The sequence below is a fragment of the Protopterus annectens genome, chromosome 11.part0 (genome assembly GCF_019279795.1).
Source record: "Protopterus annectens isolate FY-2018-M chromosome 11.part0, PAN1.0, whole genome shotgun sequence".
Lineage (NCBI taxonomy): Eukaryota > Metazoa > Chordata > Ceratodontiformes > Protopteridae > Protopterus > Protopterus annectens.
In genome coordinates, this window is record NC_056745.1 from 1,488,401,793 (window position 1) to 1,488,423,180 (window position 21,388).

Here is a 21,388-nt window from a genome sequence, read left to right on the forward strand (position 1 = left end):
GCATGGAAGAAATATAAGGGATATCAAGTACGTGTGTTTAATTTTAAATAACGTACCTAATTTCCCTAGTATTTTATCCAAGCTGCCTCTTTGGTATGTCCGGAGTCGGGACTAAAGATTTTATTTTTATTTTTTAAGAAATAAAAATAAAATTTAAACACTATACCAACGGAAATAAGTCCGGGAGACCGGACCTTTTTCCGTTGGTATATTGTGGGATTTACAACGGGTACGCTGGTTAGGCTGGCCAATCAGCATGCACGTTTTCGAATATTAATGGAGAGTCATTGTATAATTTACAACCTTCTACAGATATACACAGTTTTGAAAGTTTTGTGAACCTATCTGGACTTAAAGTACTTACTGTCAACTATTCTGAAAGTAGATAAAAACAAACAAACAAGCAAACAAGCAAAAAAAAAAAACAGCAACGTTTGTTGTAGCCACATAGTGACTCACAGGAAATGGTTTACCTGAATACCATTTCTTGGCTAATATAACTGTAATGGTAACATTTCACATAAATGCTTGCAAAGTATAAACATGACTTAAATACCCATAAGGCATACAAAGCCTTGCTTTCCAGTATGATCATTTTGTTTTTCTTACACTGTGGTTTTTACAGATGACTGGCTCTTACCTAAAGGGTTTGCATTACGAAATACGTCTTTCAAGTTTTTTTGAGGCAGGTAAGGTAAAGATTCAATATATTTTCTTGCCTGGGAAAACATAAATTAATAGTTAATCAGCAGTAATTCAAATAAGTGTCTTATAATATACAGTACATTTAAGCTTGTATTCACTTTCTGATTCAACCTGCTAGTGAAAATGCAATGCCAGTGTCTGATCTTGAAGTGATTAGGTTAAGTTTTCACTGCAGGAAACCTAGCTTTATACTAGTTTACTAAGTATTCAAATTAATATCATGCAGAATATTTCAGAAAAAGCATTTAAATATAATGATACAATTTAAGTTTATAACCGCTGGAGGTTCATTTCCTGTCCCACCCATGTGACCCATGGCTTCTCAGCCAAAGTTGGTGAAACAATGAAACAGGAAATGTCATTTTCACTCAGTAAAAAGAATACCCACAGAATTCTGAAACAAGATACCATCTGAGGTAGATGTTCTTCACTAACCCATGCTGTTCCCATATCCATGGTCTCCAGTTAAATGTTATTCCTTAAAATAACTTTTATGAGACATAGAAAGGCTCTGCACATGATCCCAGAATACATCATATCTGATCATTCAAGCAAATCCCTGCTCATTGCTACAGAAGTTGCTATTGACTGTGTTCAGGCATTCGACTGTTGCATACATTGTCAAAAAGATTACAATGTGTCCATGCCTGCCATCTCTACATTCTGCCTTGTGTCTCACCCTGCAGATTTCATTCCTTACTCCCACAGATAACACTGCTGGTACTGTGTCATGGTAACAACCCAAGACCCATTTATTACAAAGACGTAATCTCCACAGTGAGTCATGTAGCAGCCCTCCCTTCAGGAGGAATAGACATGTATTTGGTTTAAGAAGCTCTTATTTATTTATTCTCGGATGATTATGAGTCCTTGTTTTAATAATGTAAGGGAGGGATACTGCAATCCTTGCTGTGGATATAGCTTGCTTGTACTATCCAGTTTTAGAAATTCTGGGGTGCAAGCTGGACAACAGAGACTGCTCTACCTGAATTGGATTATTTTAGCCTTGATCATTTTATACAAACGAAGACAGCATATGTATGAGGCTCTGGATAAAAAATACACGCAATGGTCCTGTAAAGGTTACAGTATGATTAACTGAGTATCAGACCACTTAAGTGAAATTACAAAAACAATAACATAAAAAAGAAAGCCGTGAATGAAGTGAAGGACAAACCTCTGAAGCACACATCCATGAAGGTTTTTCCCACTTTTACCTTATTAATTTCTATAGCCAGATTCAAGGCTGCATACCTTCTGGGCAATTTAACAAGTTTCACTTAACTGGTCTGTCACCTCACTACAGTTGATTAGATCAGGTGTACACTACTCCATGTAAAACTGTAAAGTCTAGTCATTTCTATACTTGATACAATGTTATTTTGATGCATTTGGGCAGGTTGTCCATCACTGCAGTGATATAGAGTTATGACTAGGTTTCTGACCTTAAGTGACTTGTTATGTGTTTGAGACATAAGTGTTAAGAATTTCACATAACAAGCACCTATGATCACAGAAACATGGTTATGATTATTTGTAGTATATGGAGTATCAGCTGATCTGATGTACTATCAGTTACAGAGGAAAGAAGTATATCAACATTAACTATTTCACTGCTTTGCAAGCTGTAAAACACTTAGTGTCCAGAAACGCTGAGTACCTTTGATAGTGTAACAGCTTTAAAAGCTGTTAAACACTTCAGTCTGCCTTGTATGGGGGAGGGGAAGTACATAGTGTATTACAGCTTTTAAAGTTGTTACCATTTCACAATGCTGCTCCATGTTGAATGCTGTATATGGTCTAGCATGAGACTCTGCAGCACAACAGCTCTGACAGGTGCATAATAAAACTTGTTTTGCACCTCTGACATCCAGGATGCTCCTAAGAAGGTTTCCTTCTTCCTGATTCCCAAACATAATCAGAGGTTCACGTGTCCTACATTAGTTTTACTTATTTATTTACTTTTTATTCATATATTTGCTTACCAGGGCAGAGTACTCACCATAAATGACCAACTGTGGACTCAGCGTAGGTTACATGAACAGTAACAGAAAAGTACAGTTGTGTACCTACCATAAATGTAGATGTTCAAGTGTATTCACTGTTGCAGTCATTACAATTGGGTTATCCTGCTGGCAGGATACCCGCAGTCAGCCTGAATTCCAAAGTCTTGGTCCAGCATCAGTTGCTGTCGCCTCCTCCCTGACGTCAGTGCACCAGGGGTATAAAAGATGCAGCCGATGCCATTTTCTTCAGTTTTTCTTGCCCCAGATGTCAGGTGCCCCTAAAAGGGTAGGCTAAAATTATGCCAATAAGCATGCATGCACTAAAGTAAATCTTTTCCTTCATCTACAAGCAAATACACCACATAGGTTGTATAGAATAGAGAAGTACAGATAAGTCCCAGCAAAGGAAAAGGGAGATGGTGGGTGGGTACCCTGGACTGCAACAGTGAATACACTCAAACATCTACATTTATGGTAGGTACACAACTGTACTATGTTCATCATGTTTCACGGTTGCAGACATTACAATTGGGTTGAATCTCAAAGCTAAGGTTGGGAGGCTGGGGTTAAATGGGATTAGGAGAGGCTATGAGGCCCTGCAGAACTGCAGTGGCAAAGCCTGCCCTGGATTTAGAGTAGAGAGGTACGTGGTAGTGCTTTGTAAAAGTGTGCACTGAACTCCAAGTTGCAGCCTCTAAGATGTCTTTGGTTGGTACTCCTCTGAGGAAGGCTGCTGAAGTGGCTGCTGCTCTGGTTGAATGTGGCCTAATGCCCTTAGTCACTGATTTGCCATGTTGTGAATAGCAGAAAGGAATGCAGTGGTCTATCCACTTTGAGATAGTCTGCTTTGAGATAGCCTTTCCTTGTGATCCTGCAGCATATGCCACTAGAAGTTGCTCAGTCTTTCTGAAAGCTTTGGTTCTGTCCAAGTAGAAGCGTAGCTGTCTGTGTATGTCCAAAGAATGCAGAAGTCTCTCACCCTTATTCTGTGGGTTTGGATAAAAGGTAGGCAAATGAATGGTTTGGTTAAGGGCCACACTGGACACTACCTTAGGCATAAATGTTGGGTTTGTTCTCAGAGAAACCCTGTCAGGATGGAAAATGATAAAAGGTTCCACAGCCATGAGTGCCTGTAACTCTGAGACTCATCTTGTAGAAGTTATTGCTAGGAGCAGAGCTGTTTTCCAAGATAAGAACTTTATATCAGCTGGCTCAAAAGGAGGCAGTGTGAGCTTTTCCAAGTCATAATTGAGGTCCCATGGAGGTATTAGTGCTCTCCTTGGGAGTCTTATGTTTTTGGCCCCTCTGAGGTACTGCCTTAGTAATGGATGAGAAAAAATAGGTGGTTCTGTATTGTAATGAGCTGAAATGGCAGAGGCATGAATCTTAATTGATGAAAAGGATAGGCCTTTATCCAGCATCTCAGTTAAGTATTGCAAAATCTGAGGAATATTTGGTACAAACGTGTCAATTCCTTGTGCCTGGTTCCAAGCACAGAATCTCTTCCATTTTTCTGCATAAGATTTTCTGGTACTAGGCCTCCTGGCCTCCAAAATAACATCCATCATCGCTTTAGAGAGAGGTGTGTTCTGAATGGCTACATTATCCGCCACACTGCCAGATTTAAGGTCCTGAGTTGGCTGTGCAGAATCTGATTGTTTTGTTGGGTCAGTAAGTGAGGAATTTGAGGTAATGTCCAGGCTGGACATTGAGACAAGTTCCTTAGGATTGGGTACCAATGCAGGTGGGGCCAGTCTGGGGCAATCAGTATCATTTTTGGCTTCTCTTGTCTGACCTTTAGGAGTACCTTGGGGAGGAGAGGCAGAAGAGGAAAGGCATATACTGTTAGTGTTTTCCAGCTGAATGATACAGCATCCACTTTCCATGCTTGCTTGTGATAAGTCCTTGTGCAGAATCTCTGTAGTTGGCAGTTGTGAGGGGAGGCAAATAGATCTATATCCGGGCATCCCCATTTCCTTGTTATCATGTTGAAGACTTGTGGGTCCAGTTTCCACTCGTGGGGATCCATGAGGTTTCTGCTTAGTTCGTCTGCCAGAGTATTTATCTTTCCTGGCAGGAATTGTGCTCGTAGATGTACTTGGTAAGTCAGTGCTGTGTCCCACAAAGTCATGGCTAGTCTGCAGAGGGGGTAGGAATGTGTGCCTCCCTGCTTGTTTATGTACTACATGACTGTAGTATTGTCCGTCTTTATCAGCAGTTGCCCTGGATGAAGTAGATCCTTGAAGGCTGTCAGGGCATTCTGAACTGCTAGCATCTCTTTTTGATTGATATGTAGATGCATTTGGTTTGCAGCCCATGTGCCCTGAATACTTTTTCCTGCCATGTGGGACCCCCAAGCATAATCTGATGCATCTGTTGTTAATGTCTGCCTGGCTGTGGGTAAAGTGAATGGCTGTCCCTTGTTGTGGTGACAGGCCTTTGCCCACCATCAAAACTCCTGTTGCAGGCAGGGAATGAGGGTTATTATTGTTTCCAGTCTGTGGCAATGTTGAGTCCAAACACTTTTTAGATACGATTGTAGTTTCCTCATATGCAGTCTTGCATATGGAATTAGCAGAATGCAGGATGCCATGAAGCCCAAAGCCTGCAGAATTTGTCTTGCAGATAACTGGGTCTTTGTTGCCAACATTTTGAAATAAGTTGTCAGTTGCCTTTGTTTGTCTGGCATGAGATAAGCCATCTGGGCAGTTGTATTTAAGCTTGCACCCAGGAATATTATCACTTTTCGTTTATTGTGTATCCTAGGCAAATTAGTAATCTTTTTACAAACGTCAGATGCTGTAGTAGAATGTCCTTGTTCTCTGCTTGAATAAGGCAGTCATCCAAGTAAGGATATATTTGTATTCTTCTTTGTCTGCAAAATGCAATTACTGGTGTCAGGCATTTTGTGAAGACCCTGGGCGCAGTAGATAAGCCAAAGGGCAGTGCAGAGAATTGGTAGTGCATTGAGCCAGCTATGAATCTGAGGTACCTTCTGCAAGACTGATTGGGACATGCAGGTATGCCTCTTTTAGGTCCAAAGTCACCAGCCAAGCCTTCTTGCCCAGCATGGGCAGAAGCTGCTGCAGAGTCAACATTTTGAATTTTGGAACTTCCAGGAAAGTGTTTAGAATAGACAGGTCCAGTATTGGTCTCCAGGCGTTGTCCTTTCTGGGTACCAAGAATAGCCTTGAGTAAAATCCTTGTCCCTGCTCTTGCTGTGGTACTCGCTGAATGGCCCTCATGTCCATGAGGGATGACACTTGCTTTTGTGCCTCTGCCCATTGATTGTGTGGCAGGTATGGCATACTGTTTGCCCTTGGCAGGGTGTGAAAGTGGAACCTGTAGCCTTGTGACACTATATCCAAGACCCATTTGTCCTGAGTGATCATGCGCCAATTTTGTGAAAAAAGTGCTAGTTTTCCCCCTAAAGGTGCTGCTAGAAGATAAGTGCTTGGTGCTGGTAGGGGGAAGTCATTGGGACTGTTTCCTGTATGACTGTGATTTATCTTCTCCACTTTTGGAGGAAGAAGCACCCCATTGTTTAGACCTGTATGAGCCTTGGGGCTGGGATCTGCCTCTGGAGCGTCTGTATCTGCCTCTTTGTGGCCTGTCTGACACTGGAAAGGACCAATTCTTTGTAGGCCAGTGTCTGCTAAATCTTGGAGGCTGTACCTGTAAGAAATCCTTGACTGCCTGCATAGATTTAGCTTTGTCCTCCATTTTCTTCAACACCTCTTCTGCTTTAACACCAAACAAGGTATTATGCTGTAATGCAGCATCTAATAATTTTGCTTTAACATGATCAGGCAGATTCTGTTCCTTTAACCAAGCATGCCTCCTAATGACAGAACCCGTAACTGCTGCTCTGCAGGAGGCCTCCAGAGAATCAGAACTACATTGCAAAATATGCTTTCCCACTTGTTCAGCTGCATGCAATAAATCCTGCATTTCTTTGTTTTCTGCACATTCATAATTTGTCAACATTTTCTGTTGAAGCAGTGACATTAAATATTGCTGATATTTAAGCATACGAAACTGACAATTTAAAGCCCTTACAGCCAAGGTAGCAGAAGTGTAAATCTTTTTCCCCATCTGTTCAGTGCCCTTGAATCTCTATCTGAGGGGATAGGGTTTTTTGCAGTGGAAGCCTTGACCTCTTTGGGACCCTGAGAGATAGTTTCTGGGTCAGCAGCAGGGTTATTATAAAGAAATGTATGTGAATCAGGAGCCCTGTAGTATCTGTCTGGCTTAACAGGAGCTGGAGGTAAAGAGTCAGGAGTTAGACCGGACTCTGAAAATACATAATCTACAATGTCTAAAACAGGAGGAATAGCAAGAGGTCTGTGCTGAGGTAGTAAATGGAAATCTCTGAGCCTTTTCTTAGATTCTGAATAATCCTGGCTCTCCCAGTGGAAGTGCTCCCTCATGGTATGCAGGGTCTCCCCAAAAGAATAATCCTCAGGAGGAGAGGCTGAAGGGATAGATTCTTCAGCATCAGAATCCTCATAAGGAGGAAGAGAGTATTCCTGTTCAGAAGAGGAATCAGAGGAAATGGAGACCTGATCTGAAGATTCATATTCTGTCTCTTGCCTAGGCCTCTTATCAGGAGGGGGATGGGAACCCCTAATCAAAGTAATTAGGTCTTCGGCCATTTTAAGTATTTGTTTTTTAGGCATGGAGGCCTGTCCATGGGATTGCTGTACTTGTTTCGTTGTCTTTAGAGGTGCTTTAGTCTTTGCCTTTGAAGCTGAAGTCATTTTCACATATAACTGTGTAGGCCTGAAAACACCCTCAGAAGTCGATGCCTGCTCAGCGGCTCCGGACCCATCTGAGGGAATAGTTTCCGAGGGTCCAATACCTTGAGTTCCAGTAGCGTAGTCGGCTCCACGTGGGAGTCGGAAGCAGCCTGTGGCTCTGAGGTAGCGGGTGTCAGGGGCTGCAAAAGTGCCTCACTGAGAACCGGCGAACCGGCGACTGGCTTAGAAGAAGCCTCGTCATCAGTTTTGGACCTCGGATGCCTGTCCTTTTCTTTTTCCTTGTGTTTCTTGTGAATTGCGGTAGTCGGATGGCTATCCGACATCATGTAATTAAATCTTCAGCCAAAATAGTGAAATGCAAAATCGAACTGACGCTTAATAGTGCGTTGGTTAAATCTAGCACAAAACCGACAATTAGCAATGTCGTGATCAGGGCCTAGGCAAGGAATACAATAAGAATGGAAGTCCTTATGAGGTATTTGCTTCCCACAAGAAATACAATTATTAACTTTTTCTGACATCGGTCTGGAACAAGAAAAAAGTTTCCCCAATGGGGTACTTAGCTTTAAATGAAGACTTCGGATCTGAAATTCGAACACGAAAATCTCAGGAGTCAGCCGACCGGCACTTGCAAACTGCTTTTGCTTCGGGCACTGCACGGCAAGAAAGACTGAAGAAAATGGCGTCAGCTGCATCTTTTATACCCCTGGCGCACTGACGTCAGGGAGGAGGTGACAGCAACCGACGTCGGACCAAGACTTTGGAATTCAGGCTGACTGCGGGTAGCCTGCCAGCAGGATAACCCAATTGTAATGACTGCAACAGTGAAACACGATGAACATCTGTACTTTGACATGATGGTTAACATATATAACAGGTGAATGCAAGCAACTGTGCACTTACATATAGGGTACCATATACAGTCAAACAAACATGGAATACTCAAAAGTAAGATATATGTACATATTTACAAAAGGCGGGGGGTAGAGAAAGTTAGGGAACAGGACTGAATACAGAGTATGCCCTGGTAGGAAGGATATCATCTGTAGATTAGTAAACATACAATTGAGTATGTGAGGGATTCGATCCTATGGAGCTGCAACAGCACAGTTTAGTATTATTTATTGCCTACTAGATAGGTTTGCAGGCAGTTCAGAGTGGGTTTGGGTGCTGAGTTAAGCGACATGCCCTCTAGACAGGCATTTACATTCATACTGCTTTTTTTAGAAAGTGATCAAATCTATACTCTATAAAGCTAGATTCAAAATTGTCAAAATGTACGGAGTCATTATTAAATTTTATTATGAGCATGATGTTAACAGTGACAGGCATCAGTTGCTGACACTTATTAGAAAAAATGTGTTCTCACATTTGTAACTGTCACTGTGCTTATATTACAATAAGCTGTGAGAACCCTACAGGAATAGCAGCACAAACCGAAAACATACTGAGGGTATGAAAATTACAACTGAAAAAGGATACCAAAAAGTAGTGACATGTTTAACTGAAAAATAAGAAATTGTCACTTTATAGCGTCCTAAAAGTACGCACGTGTCATTAGCTTGCAACTGACCTGCTCATTGCCAGTTGCTTGAAATAGAAAGTGCCCATCCTTCCACTAGCTTGGTCCTATTAACCACATACATAGCACAACCAGTACCGTAACCCTAACCCAGTACACTAACCCTAACCCTTCCATTAGATTAATCCTATTATCCAGATACATAGCACACCCAGTACCTTAACTCTAACCCTAACCCTAAGACCAACCCTAACCCAGTGCCCTAACCCTAACCCTTCCACTAGCTTGGTCCTGTTAACTACATACATAGCACACCCAGTAACCTACCCTAACCCAGTACACTAACCCTAACTCTTCCATTAGCTTAATCCTGTTAACCAGATACATAGCACACCCAGTACCCTAACTCTAACCCTATCCCTACCCCTTCCACTAGCTTGGTCCTAATAATCACATACATATCACACCCAGTACCCCAACTCTAAACCTAAAACTCTCATCTGGTTCCTAACCCTAAACTCAAATCCCACTCTTAACCCTATCCCAAAAACTGGTAGTCACTCCCTAACCCTCAAAAAACACAATCCACAGCACCATGGAGAATGAGACACCCAACCAAGAGCCAACCAAAAGCATACACACTAATAGAACGCAACTCAGGGATATGTTTATTGAACAGTGTATTAGTATGAAAGAATTTAAATACCTCTCAATTGTGCCCCCCCCCCCGAACACCCACTATGTTCGGGGAACCTAAGGTGCACAAATCCATTAACAATCCACCATTAAGACCTATTGTAGATGGGAGGTTCTCCATTACCATACCATTAGCACATTTTATTGACAAGAAATATACATTTTTATTAGAAGATGAACAACATTTATGCCGAGACTCGTAGGATTTCTTGGCTAAATTAAACAATGCAGAATTTGCAGTAAATGATTTACTAGTCACAATTAATGTACGTAACTTGTACACAGTGATACTGCACGGGGTAGCCTTGGACTCAGTACAGGAGTATCTTAGTAGGAAGGGGATAATTCAGGATGAAATAAATGCATGCCTGGAAATGTTAGAAATCATTTTGTGTAACAATTTTATTTACTTCGAAGGAAAGACGTACAGGCAAAAAGAGGGTGTGGCCATGGGGTCACCAGTGGGTTCTTTCTTGGCAAATGTGGTTATGTTACAATGGGAGAACCACATAATTTTCTGGCAGGAATATAGGGATGGTATTAGGATATACCTGCATTACCTCTATGACTTGTTTATTACATGGAAGGAAGATGAGGAACACCTGGAACAATTCTTGCAGTACATTAATGGTAGTACAGATTTTTTGCAATTTACTCATACTAGCAGCAAGGATAGAATGCCCTATTTGGATGTGATGATTGAAAAGAACTTTGAGTAGGCGGGTTACATGGCTAATGTTTATTGTAAGCCCACTTACTCTAACACACTATTATATTACACCAGCTTTCACCCATTTAAACAAAAACGTAGTGGTGAAAGGAAAGATGGTGAGGGCAGTGAGAATGAGTACAACAGAAATTGGTTTTAGTAAAGAATTGGAACTGTTGGTCAGGATGTTCAGTGGAAGGGTGTACCCACCAGAAATGTTCCAGAAAATTAAAGAGGAAGTGGTGTCCAAAAGAGAAATAGGGATTTACTAACCTATCCGAACAATGGAAAACAGACAGGGTGATAATAGGGTGGTAACAGGGTTACATAATGAAAATATATATACAGCAGCTATGGTAACCACATACAACATGAAAAGTAATAAGGTTAACTGGATTTTAAACAAGAATTGGAATATTTTCAGGGAAAATCATGAACTTAGGCAAATCATGGGGACTCACCCTATTGTTATTTATAGAAGGGGTTACAACTTTAAAGAAATGTTGGAAAAGAAAAAAAACACAGGTGCCACTTAGGGGCAAAATGGCTAAATGCGAAATGTGCAGTACATGTAAATACATCCTGGAGGGGGACAGGATTAACCTGAGGAATTAAGGTTTTTCTGTAAAAGGGAGATACAACTGTCAGGCAACAGGAATTATTTAAGGAGCTAGATGTCAACGCTGTGAGGCTTATTATATAGGAAAAAAACTGAGCGGAAGTTGCACAACCACATTTATGAGCATGTTTATGAAATCCGAAAGAAAAAAATTACCAATGCCCTTTACAGGCACCTTATGATGAATGAAACATATGATTTCAACTTTAGTGTCATACAAAAGGTAGAGAAGTGTCCGACGGGTGGTCCGTGGTCAACTTTCATGGAGCAGCGGGAGCTTATTTGGCAGAGCAGGCTAGAAGCCTACAGGCACCCGCGCTTGAATGACATGATTAGTATAGTTCCAGTTTTAAAACTTAAATCTTTGGAATGTTATTAATGGAATTACTGCAATATTTTTTACTAATCTATTTAACTATAATACTTTTTTTTATTTTTTAAGAACAAGTGCAACAAATACTATTTGTATTTGCATATATTTCCTTTGTTATTGTGTGTATATGCTTTTAAATTTCTGACTTTAGCTTTCTGGCTGATGGAATGGATTGTGGGTGTGTTTCTAACTTCATGGAGGGAGATTTAAACAGTTTTATTTGGATTTTTAAATGTATCTGAAGAAGTTTTTGGTGTACAAAAATGAAAGTGCTTATACTTTTAAGGATTAAAGCTTGTTTTACAAAAAAACTTCTTGGCTGGACATCTCATTCTCCATGGCGCTGTGGATTGTGTTTTTTGCTGGTTTGTTTGCTGAGTCTGCCTTTTTCAACACTCCCTAACCCTAACGACAAACTCTGTTCCCTTAACCAAAAACTACTAGTCACTCTATAAACCTAAAACTCTTTGTCACTCCCTAAACCTAAATCTCCTTGCTGTTCCCTAACACTAACACCAATTCCACTCTCAGGCTCAAACCCTAAAACTCACATTCACTCCCCAGCCCTAATACCAAACACTGCTACCTGACCCTAGCCCTAAATTTCCCTCTTGCGCCAAACCCTAGAGATAAACCCTACTCCCTATTCATAACCCAAAATTCCCCCCGATAAAGTCCCACTCTCTCCCAGTACCTGACACAATTACCTTGCTTAACTTGGTCATGTGTTCAGTGACAGCTGTACTCTCACCCCATTGCTATTGCACTTAAATTGCTCAAACTTGCTGTGTGCTCACGTGGCTGACCCACTCCCTCCACAGAGCTCCGACACCTTACTCAGACCCATGCAGTTTGCCAGGCACATGAGTACCTGGCTGTCACATTGTGCTCAGCAAGCAGCCAGGAGCTGATCAGTTAAAGCTGACTTATCACACAGAAAAAAGGCAGTTAACTGAAATTACTGTAGCTGATCTCCTGAACATGTGGCAAATGGTCAGCTGCCATAATGTGAAGAAATTCTGCCAGGCTCTCCCTTTCAAAAAAAGGAGATCATAATTCAGCTCCACCTACAAGATAGGAAGAACTATTGTCGTTTAGTAAAAGCATTTCTCAGATTGCAGAATTTTTGTAGGGTACAAGCTCTGCCTCCTAAACCCCCATAACCTACAGCACTACCAGAAACCTCCAGTTGCTTCCAATAAAAGATCCTGGACCTCATGAGATCAGACTCAAGTAACTTTTGATGAATTCTATAAGATTGCAAGTTGCATCTGAAAATGGCTATTTTTTATCTCTAAAGTTCACTCGCTTGTCCAACTCGTATTCCACTTGTGTTATCTTTATTTCTGACTGATACGCCTGGTCAGACAACTAATTTTGCTGTCAATTTTCTCTATTTTAACAATCTCATCCCTAAACCCAAAGGCATTAACTCACATTACTCTTTTCTGCTTTCGAACTATACTGGCACTCTACAAAACTACTTGCCTGTCTTAATACTAATTTCTGCTCTTTCATAGACTGTCTGCAGCTATTTTCTCTGGTTAGAGGTTACTGCTGTACTGAGCTACTATCACGGACAGTAAAGTGTTTAATAAATGCAAGTATGAACCTAGCACTCCACTTCAAGGCAACCCTCTTCTCTGCATTTTTTGGGACAGGAACACGTTGATATTATTTGTACGATTTGAAAGGGGTTCACTCCTAATTCTGCAGGACAAAGAAGGATTAAGTTAAATTGTTTGAAGAAGAGAAAGGGGTGTGTGCAGTTTGGCACTCTGAAAGGAGATATAAAAACCTGACAACAACCGAGACGACTTGAGTTCATATAGCAGCTCAGCACTTTAATAGGCATGGGGCAAAGCTGAGTGGAACATTGCCTATCTTGGGAGGTGGTGGGAGGGGGTAAGCATTGGCCAGGTTGACTGATTACTACATGCAAGTTCAGGGTCACATATGATGACATCACAGCTGTTAATCAAGGACTTGACCTTAGGTTACCAAACTGGTGATGACAGCCCTAATTAACATGTGTGTGGGAATATCCACGTGCAGTGGGACAGCACTGTAGGCCCTCATGGTGATGACGGTGCCCAAGTCAACCACTAGGAATGGGGGTTACAGTCTTACTCAATAGTAAAAGACCCTCATTACTTACGTTGTTGGGAGCGTGAGGGTACAAACGCCTCCTTTTCTTGCCTCCATGAATGGCAGGAGAACAAACAGACTAAAGACTGACACAAGGGGGCTAATAGTTGTCACACAGAGAGCAAAAATCACCTAAAGAAAAATGGGGCTTGTAACAGCACTCCCACCACCACCACACACACACAGAAGGAGCTTTTCTATCTGAAACAGAGTCAGCTCCTTCAACCTCAAAGACTGAACTGAGGATTGCTGAAGGAGATTCTCCCAAACTCAAGAAGAAACAAAAAAGTAAGGTTGATAAACATAAACAGACTTCTTCAGGTCTGCATAGTAATGCACATTTTGGTCATTCTGTTAAAGTTGTCAAGCTAAACCTGTCATCTATCGTCAAATACATAAAAAAATAAACTTTAACCCACTCACATTCATCTCATCCCTCAAAGAATGTAATTGGCATGCTCTAAAGTACCTCAGTCTAGATGACGCAGTTGAATCTTTTAATACTACCTTCCTGAGCATCCTTAATTACCATGCCCCCATAAGATTTTCCAGAACCAAAGCACAACCCTCCCCATGGCTACAGAAAACCACTAAGTCAGAAATGAAAACAGGGATAAAGCCTGGGAGCACTGGCAAAACCAAAACCCCGCAGCTAGACAGAAATTCCTAGAACTACGCAATAGAGTCAAAAAGCTAATAAAACGGGACAAATTCCAATACTACCAGTCTGCCCTAGACTCCTCACAACACAGCCCCAAACAATTCTGGTCCTCCATAAACTCCATCCTCTACCCAGGTAAAGTCAGTACCTCTCCTCCTAACATCCCTCACTCCTCAGAAAATATTGCTACCTCATTCAACACACACTTCACCCAAACCATACTATCACTAGCTAAACAACACAACCCTCCCTCCAACCCACACCTTCAACTAGTAATCTCCCCACTGCCTTCTCTTTTTCTCCTCTACCTACCTCCAACATAAAAAAACTCTTAACTAAACTTAAACCCATCAAATTAGCAGCAGACAACCTCCCAAGTGAATACCTACAAATCGCAGCTGATGCTCTGACCTACCCAGTATCCATCTTGATTAACCGATCTCTGTCAGAAAGTTACGTTCCCACATTGTGGAAAGTCTCACATATAATTCCCCTCCACAAAGGCGGACCCTCTGCAGAACTAACCAATTACCGCCCCATAGCTATTCTCTCTCCACTCTCCAGAATACTAGAGAGATGCATACACTCTCAGGTCTCACACTACCTCCTTACTAACAACCTCCTTTCCAGTACTCAGCATGGTTTCCGACCAAACCATAGCACCAACACTGCCTTACTCTCCTTTACAAACACTATCCTTCAGCATAAAAACAATGGCTATCTCTCCTCTGCTACTTTCCTAGACCTATCTAAAGCATTTGACATGGTCCTACACAAACAACTTATCTCTGTCCTCAATAACCTATCCTTCTCACAATCAGTCACCAACTGGTTTCAGAGTTACTTGTCTGACCGCCAACAATCCGTTGTATGGCAGAATGACATATCTCCCCAACTACCTGTCTCCATAGGGGTTCCCCAAGGATCCATCCTTGGACCCCTACTTTTCTCTGTTTACACCAATAATCTAGCCTCTGCCACCAAACATGGCACACTCATCCAATACGCAGATGACTCTACCATCATCTGCTCAGCCCAGTCCCTACCCAAACTGCAAAAAGTCACACAGGAAGCCATTTCCTCTGTTGAAACATGGTTATCCGATGCCCAATTAATACTCAACCCAAACAAAACTAAACTACTCATCTTCCAACCCACCAAACATACTCAAACCAACTCTCACTTTAACATCACAGCGAAAGACAACACCACTATATACCCAACTGAACACACCAAATTGCTAGGAGTGGAAATAGACAATAAACTAAAGTTTGACATTCATATATCCATGACCATAAAAAAAGTCCACAAAAAACTAGGAGCATTATACAGAAATAAACAATTTCTCACCAAAGCAGCAAAGATTTCAATAGCAAATTCCCACCTTATCTCCACCCTATTTTATGCCTCTCCAGTATATACCAACCTAAGACAATGTGATCTAAACAAGCTAGAGACCTGCTACAACAAAATCGCAAAATTCGCCACAGGGGCATCCTACCGTAGTCACCACTGTCTCTCACTTGCTGAACTGGGCTGACTTGAACTCCCTCACCTCCTTCAGTAGTATCAGCTCTCACTCACCCACAAACTAGTAAACCATCCACTAAATGTCCCATCCCTCCAGAATCTACTCCAACCCTATCGCACCACCAGACCACTAAGATCCAGCAACAAAAATCACTTGCAGATCACTAAAGCCAATAATTCTGCTGGTGAAGCACTATTCTCTTGCGCCATAGCCAAATTATGGAACTCACTCCCACCCACAATAACCTCCGTACCATCATGCACCAACTTCAAAACTTTATTAAAAGCGCACCTAAAAACATGCTGGCTATGCCCTTGCAACTCCCACTCTAATATCATCCACCCCATCCAACTACTACCTTTCTTTCACCTCCACTAACTACCTTGATGATAGCAAGCTCAGATGCTCATAAGCCTAGTACTTATTATACAGCAGGAACTTCTCATTGTTACATTTGTTAATGCCTGTTATGTACTTCACAGATAAAGATTCTAGTTGTCTACTGATGTACTATGTTCTTCATCTGTAAATATGTTGTAAGTAATTTCTGTGTTAAATTGTTAATCGCTACGTAATCCAATGTAGCTACTGTCTGTTTATTTTACTGTGGAGCTTTTCTCCCCGCGCCTCCGCTGAAAATGGACCCACGTCCAGTCGGACACTCCCGGTCAACAAATTTAAATAAAATAAAATAAATAAAATAAATAAAAAAAAGTATTTTAAAACTGCTTGTTAAAATTGCTTCTGGTGTGTTAGATGAAATAAACAGGAGTAAGAATTTGACTGACTTCACTGACCAAGAGGTACCTCAACACATGGGCTCAGGATTGCCATCTCTGTCCTTCCACCAGAAACAAACTTTGAGAAGTTTGTGGAGGCCTTCATTAGAGTCCTGCAAAAGATGTCTGCTGCCTGTGCCCCATGGCTTTTTCAATGGAAGGAGGTGCTTTTCAGCAGTTCTTCTCAGTGCCCCATTTTGGCTCTAGTCCCCAGAAGAGCACAATCAACCCCCCATGAGCCAACATGCCCTTTGGTAGGCTTGCAGATGATGACATCAACCCCCCATGAGCCAACATGTCCTTTGGTAGGCTTGCAGATGATGACATCAACCCCCCATGAGCCAACATGCCCTTTGGTAGGCTTGCAGATGATGACATCAACCCCCCCCATGAGCCAACATGTCCTTTGGTAGGCTTGCTGATGATGACATCAACCCCCCATGAGCCAACATGTCCTTTGGTAGGCTTGCTGATGATGACATCAACCCCCCATGAGCCAACATGTCCTTTGGTAGGCTTGCTGATGATGACTGAAGTTTCAGTTTTGATGACATAGCATTTGATGCTGACACCTCTGATGCCAATATTGCTTTTTGTATTAATAGCTCAGTGCCAATGTTTCTGGCATCATGGATGAAGCCTGGGCCTTCATGGCTGAGCTTGGTGGTGATTTTGTAAGCACGTATGTTGGCATCAATAGAACTGGCCTTTAGGCCTTTGACATTGGGCCTGGGGCTAATGGGGCTGTGTGTGTTGATGTCAATTCTGGCCCTCAACTCTGAGCTCATGATCAGTGTTGATGGAGGCGGTTTTGATATGTCACCTGCAGTGCCTGCTACCCTTGCGATGTTGGTATCAACAGCAGATGTTTCTCTGCATGGACCTATAGACCTGTACCTTGTCAGGCAGCAAGAAAGAGGGCAAAAAAGCCTCATGCAGGGTCTTCTACAGTATTTAGGCCCACCCCAGTTTCTTCATCATCTTAATACCTATGACTTCCAGAAGCAGGCAAAATATGTGCACAATGAAGCATCTAAACTCGTCTTTCCAAATTAGACGGTGTACATCTTCCTCATCCCCTGATGGTTCTAAGTTTGAGAAAGTTCATAAAATGGGTCAGAGAAAAGGACTGCCTACAGACTCAATGCCTCCTCTACAAAACACTGCAGCAGGCTTTCAAAGTACACCAGTGATCTTTCTGAAAAACACACTGGTATGCTCTGATGTTGTGGCATCTGTCCCAAAGAGGACAAAAAGGTCTTTTAGCCTCACAAGGACATGTTGGAAACAAACTTACAAATCTGGTTTTAGTATTGCTTCAGCTGCCCATAATAGTGCTCTGATCCTGCAGAGACCTGCTGCCTGAAAAGTGTCAAGGTCCATAGACAGATTAAGTGTATTTGCATATTATCTACCTTTTCTCTGATGGCTGTAAACTATCTGTCACATGCAGTAAGACTGACATGGAAGCTAGAAGATGAGCTACCTAAGTCACTGCATGGGTTGTCAGATGGACAGCTAAAACACAGACTGCGGTTTCAGCTGGTATTCATTTTATCCAGGTTACATGAGAGTACGTTCAAGTGGCAGGTGCTGGCATTGCCATCACATCTGGCTTCACTTGACACATTCTTCTGAAGACACAAAGGTGACCATAACAAATACTCCCTTTGACAGTCCAACTCTTTTTGGATCAAACAGTAAAATAAGCCTGTAGAACATGGGAAGAGAAGAAACGACACTTTCAGCTCTTGCTGTGAAACTTCAGACTCCATCAAGTACTTTTTCAAGGATAATACAGACCATATCAACTCTGGTTTAGTCATAACTGACAGTGTCAAAATAACCAGAGCTCTGGAAGGAATCAAAGGTACGTGGTAACTTGCAGAATGGTCACAAGACCAGAGGTAGGAAAAATCAGCAACACCAGGGGAATCATGGTCCTTGTCAAGGGGACGACATCAGAATACCTTAGACCTTGCCTGACTGTCCCACACTGAGGAAGTTGGACATCATATGTCTAGCTGATCATTTTGCAGGTCAAACAGATAAGGACAGTTAAAGACATAGGCTACACAATTCCCTTCCTCACTCTTGGTTATCCCCGGTCTCTTCCCTTGCCAGATGTCCCACACCTTTAAAATAGTTACTCAAGAAAACATGATTTAAACCACACCCATAACAGAGCTATCCAAGAGGTCCCGGCACACCAGGCAGGATTAGGTTGGAAGCTGTATTTATCATTGCATATGTGGTTGATATTCAGAACAATGAAATGGCAAGATCACCAGCATCCTGCTGTGGCAGCCAGATTCAGAAAAGAGAAAGCAAGAACATGAGTGTTGCATTTCCCTCGTGTTCTCCCCCTTGTGTGTGTGTGTGTGTGTGTGTGTGTGTGTGTGTGTGTGTGTGTGTGTGTGTGTGTGTGTGTGTGTGTGTGTGTGTGTGTGTGTGTGTGTGTGTGTGTGTGTGTGTGTGTGAGATGGCAGAGTTACTACAATGTCATGGGGTGCAAGGAACCTTGGCCCCACTGCTGTTTTGGCTAGTGCCTCTCATGGTTTTATATGTTTTGGGGATAAATAATCAGAAGCTGATGACAGGTAATGTCATAATTACTCTGGGTTCATTTTGCTTCCCAAAAAAGACAAAGAACCTTAGGTCCATGATAGTCTTGAATGACCTAAGAAGGTTTACTCCAGCAGAAGCCTTTGAGATGGTCATAGGTTCATAGGACAATGCTGGCTAGCTGCCCCCATGAACCGTTTTAAGCCCAGATAATGTCCCTTTTTGTGAAAAAATGAATGTTTACCGTTGGGTTAGAGACTAACTTTACCCATCTCATGGTCAATAATTATATATTAGCCCTAATGAGAATACGTGGGTCATACCAGAGGTAATTTGAGGGGATCTGTGCAAGAAATAAAGCATTTAGGAGCTGTCTCTCTCCATCAGTAGTATAGGGGGAAGTCCTAGAGTAAAGCTTCTGTTTACCACCATAGATCTAATTGTGCTTGAATGTGGACAGGGATGAGCTTTGTTTTATATGGATGGGAAGTCTGTTACAGAGGAGCAGTATCCTATGCAAGATACATCTGTCCCTCCAAGCTCTTCTGTTGATGTTACTGAAGAGGTTTAGATACCTAGACTGAGCATTGCTGATGTGCAGTAACTCCATTAGTACTGGGTCAGGGGATGCCTTGTATGCCAGACACAGGTCACCTCTTATCGGTCTGCAGGATACCAAATATAGTGATAAGGCTTTCAGTTGGTCCACGTAGGAAATGTTGTTTAGGCTTTGTATCCTTTTAGTAAGGTATCTCTGTGGATGTTCCTGTTGTTACATGTGTCTGGACATAGAAGGAATTTCTTACAACAACAGCCATGTGCTGGGCAAACGGTAAGTCACTGTGCACATAAGTTCTCAAATCCAGAACAACTGGGTCATCTCTTAGAGGTGTATTGTTAATGTGGTAGTTCTCTGGGATTGACAACTTCCCAAAGGATACAAAAATTGCATTTTTTGGCATTTAATTTCAGTCCATGCCTTTGGCACCAGTTATTTATTTGGGACAAACCTTCCCACAGGATGGCTTAGTCATTTGGAGAATCAATGTCTGCTCCTAGCTTGCAGTCATCTGCAAACTTAGTCAACCAGACCCTTTTGGTACTTGGTTTTACTTCAGAAAGTACATGCCAAACAGGAGAGGTTCCAGCACAGATCCCTGGGGACTCCACCCATGACTGCACTCTTTGTGGCAGTAACTTCCCCATATATTGATTTCTTGCTGTGAGCCAGTTGGCAGTTCAGTAGTTCATAGTGAGTCTGTTCTTTTCTGTCCATCAGAATAACAGTGGATGTGTGAAGTGGGTATAACACAAAGTGTTGCGCACAATCACAGACACACACACACACACACAGACACACACACACACACACACACACACACACACACACACACACACACACACACACACACACACACACACACAAACACACACACACAGACACATACACACACACGCGTGCGCACACAGACTGTACACATACATACACACACACACACACACAGACACACACACACACACACACACACACACACACACACACACACACACGCACGCACACACACACACACTTGGGATGTTTACAGTGTACACAATCCAGCGAACACTGTATTAGTCACAAGTGCCACAGGAGAACACAGACTTTACCAAAGTGAAATAGAACATTTAGACTTTTTAAAATCCACTGTTTGGAACAGATGGCACTGTGCTTTGCAGGTTGTGCAACAAATGTATGTGTGTACACAGGACATGTAACATCACTATTATTCTCACTTGTAATGACATACTTCACTGCTGAAATGTAGATACCGTCCCTACTGTACATTGTGTTACTGTGAGGTACATTGACATGTTACACAAAATGGGATGAGATACACACTGACTGCTGCACACCACTGGATTATCAATCAAACATCGCCCTGACTTCATGTCAAGAAGACTGCAGACTTGTAGTGTCCCATACTTGCACTATGTACACTGTCAAGACAAACATGCAAGTCGTACATAGGTCAGTGCACTGCAGAATGACAGTGATGGATTAAGTGACAATAGGTTAACCAAACTTTGCAACACAAACACTGTAGAGCAGACATACTTTAAACGAATGAATTAAGTGAGTTAGCATCATTCAGAAATCAAGATCACCCACTGACAAAGGTAATACACACATACAAATGTTGTGGAACATAAAACTGTAATTATTTCATTTTCACTTTTTTATTGCACTCTTTCAGTGCAACGAAGCTAAAATGAAATGTGCTGCTGATGGCAAAGTGCTAAAGCATGCGTAATCATATGTTGAAATGTTGAACTT

At 41.9% G+C, this 21,388-nt stretch overlaps 1 protein-coding gene across 2 annotated transcripts in view; it reads right to left on the reverse strand.

Moving 5' to 3' along the window:
• Nucleotides 1-21,388, reverse strand: part of LOC122815929 (mitogen-activated protein kinase 11-like) — an 836,549-nt gene that overhangs the window by 163,136 nt on the left and 652,025 nt on the right. For both annotated transcript variants that reach the window (XM_044088796.1, XM_044088795.1), the window contains exon 10: nucleotides 641-719. In XM_044088796.1, coding sequence (XP_043944731.1) covers nucleotides 641-719 — 79 coding nt within the window. The remainder of the gene's footprint in view (nucleotides 1-640; nucleotides 720-21,388) is intronic.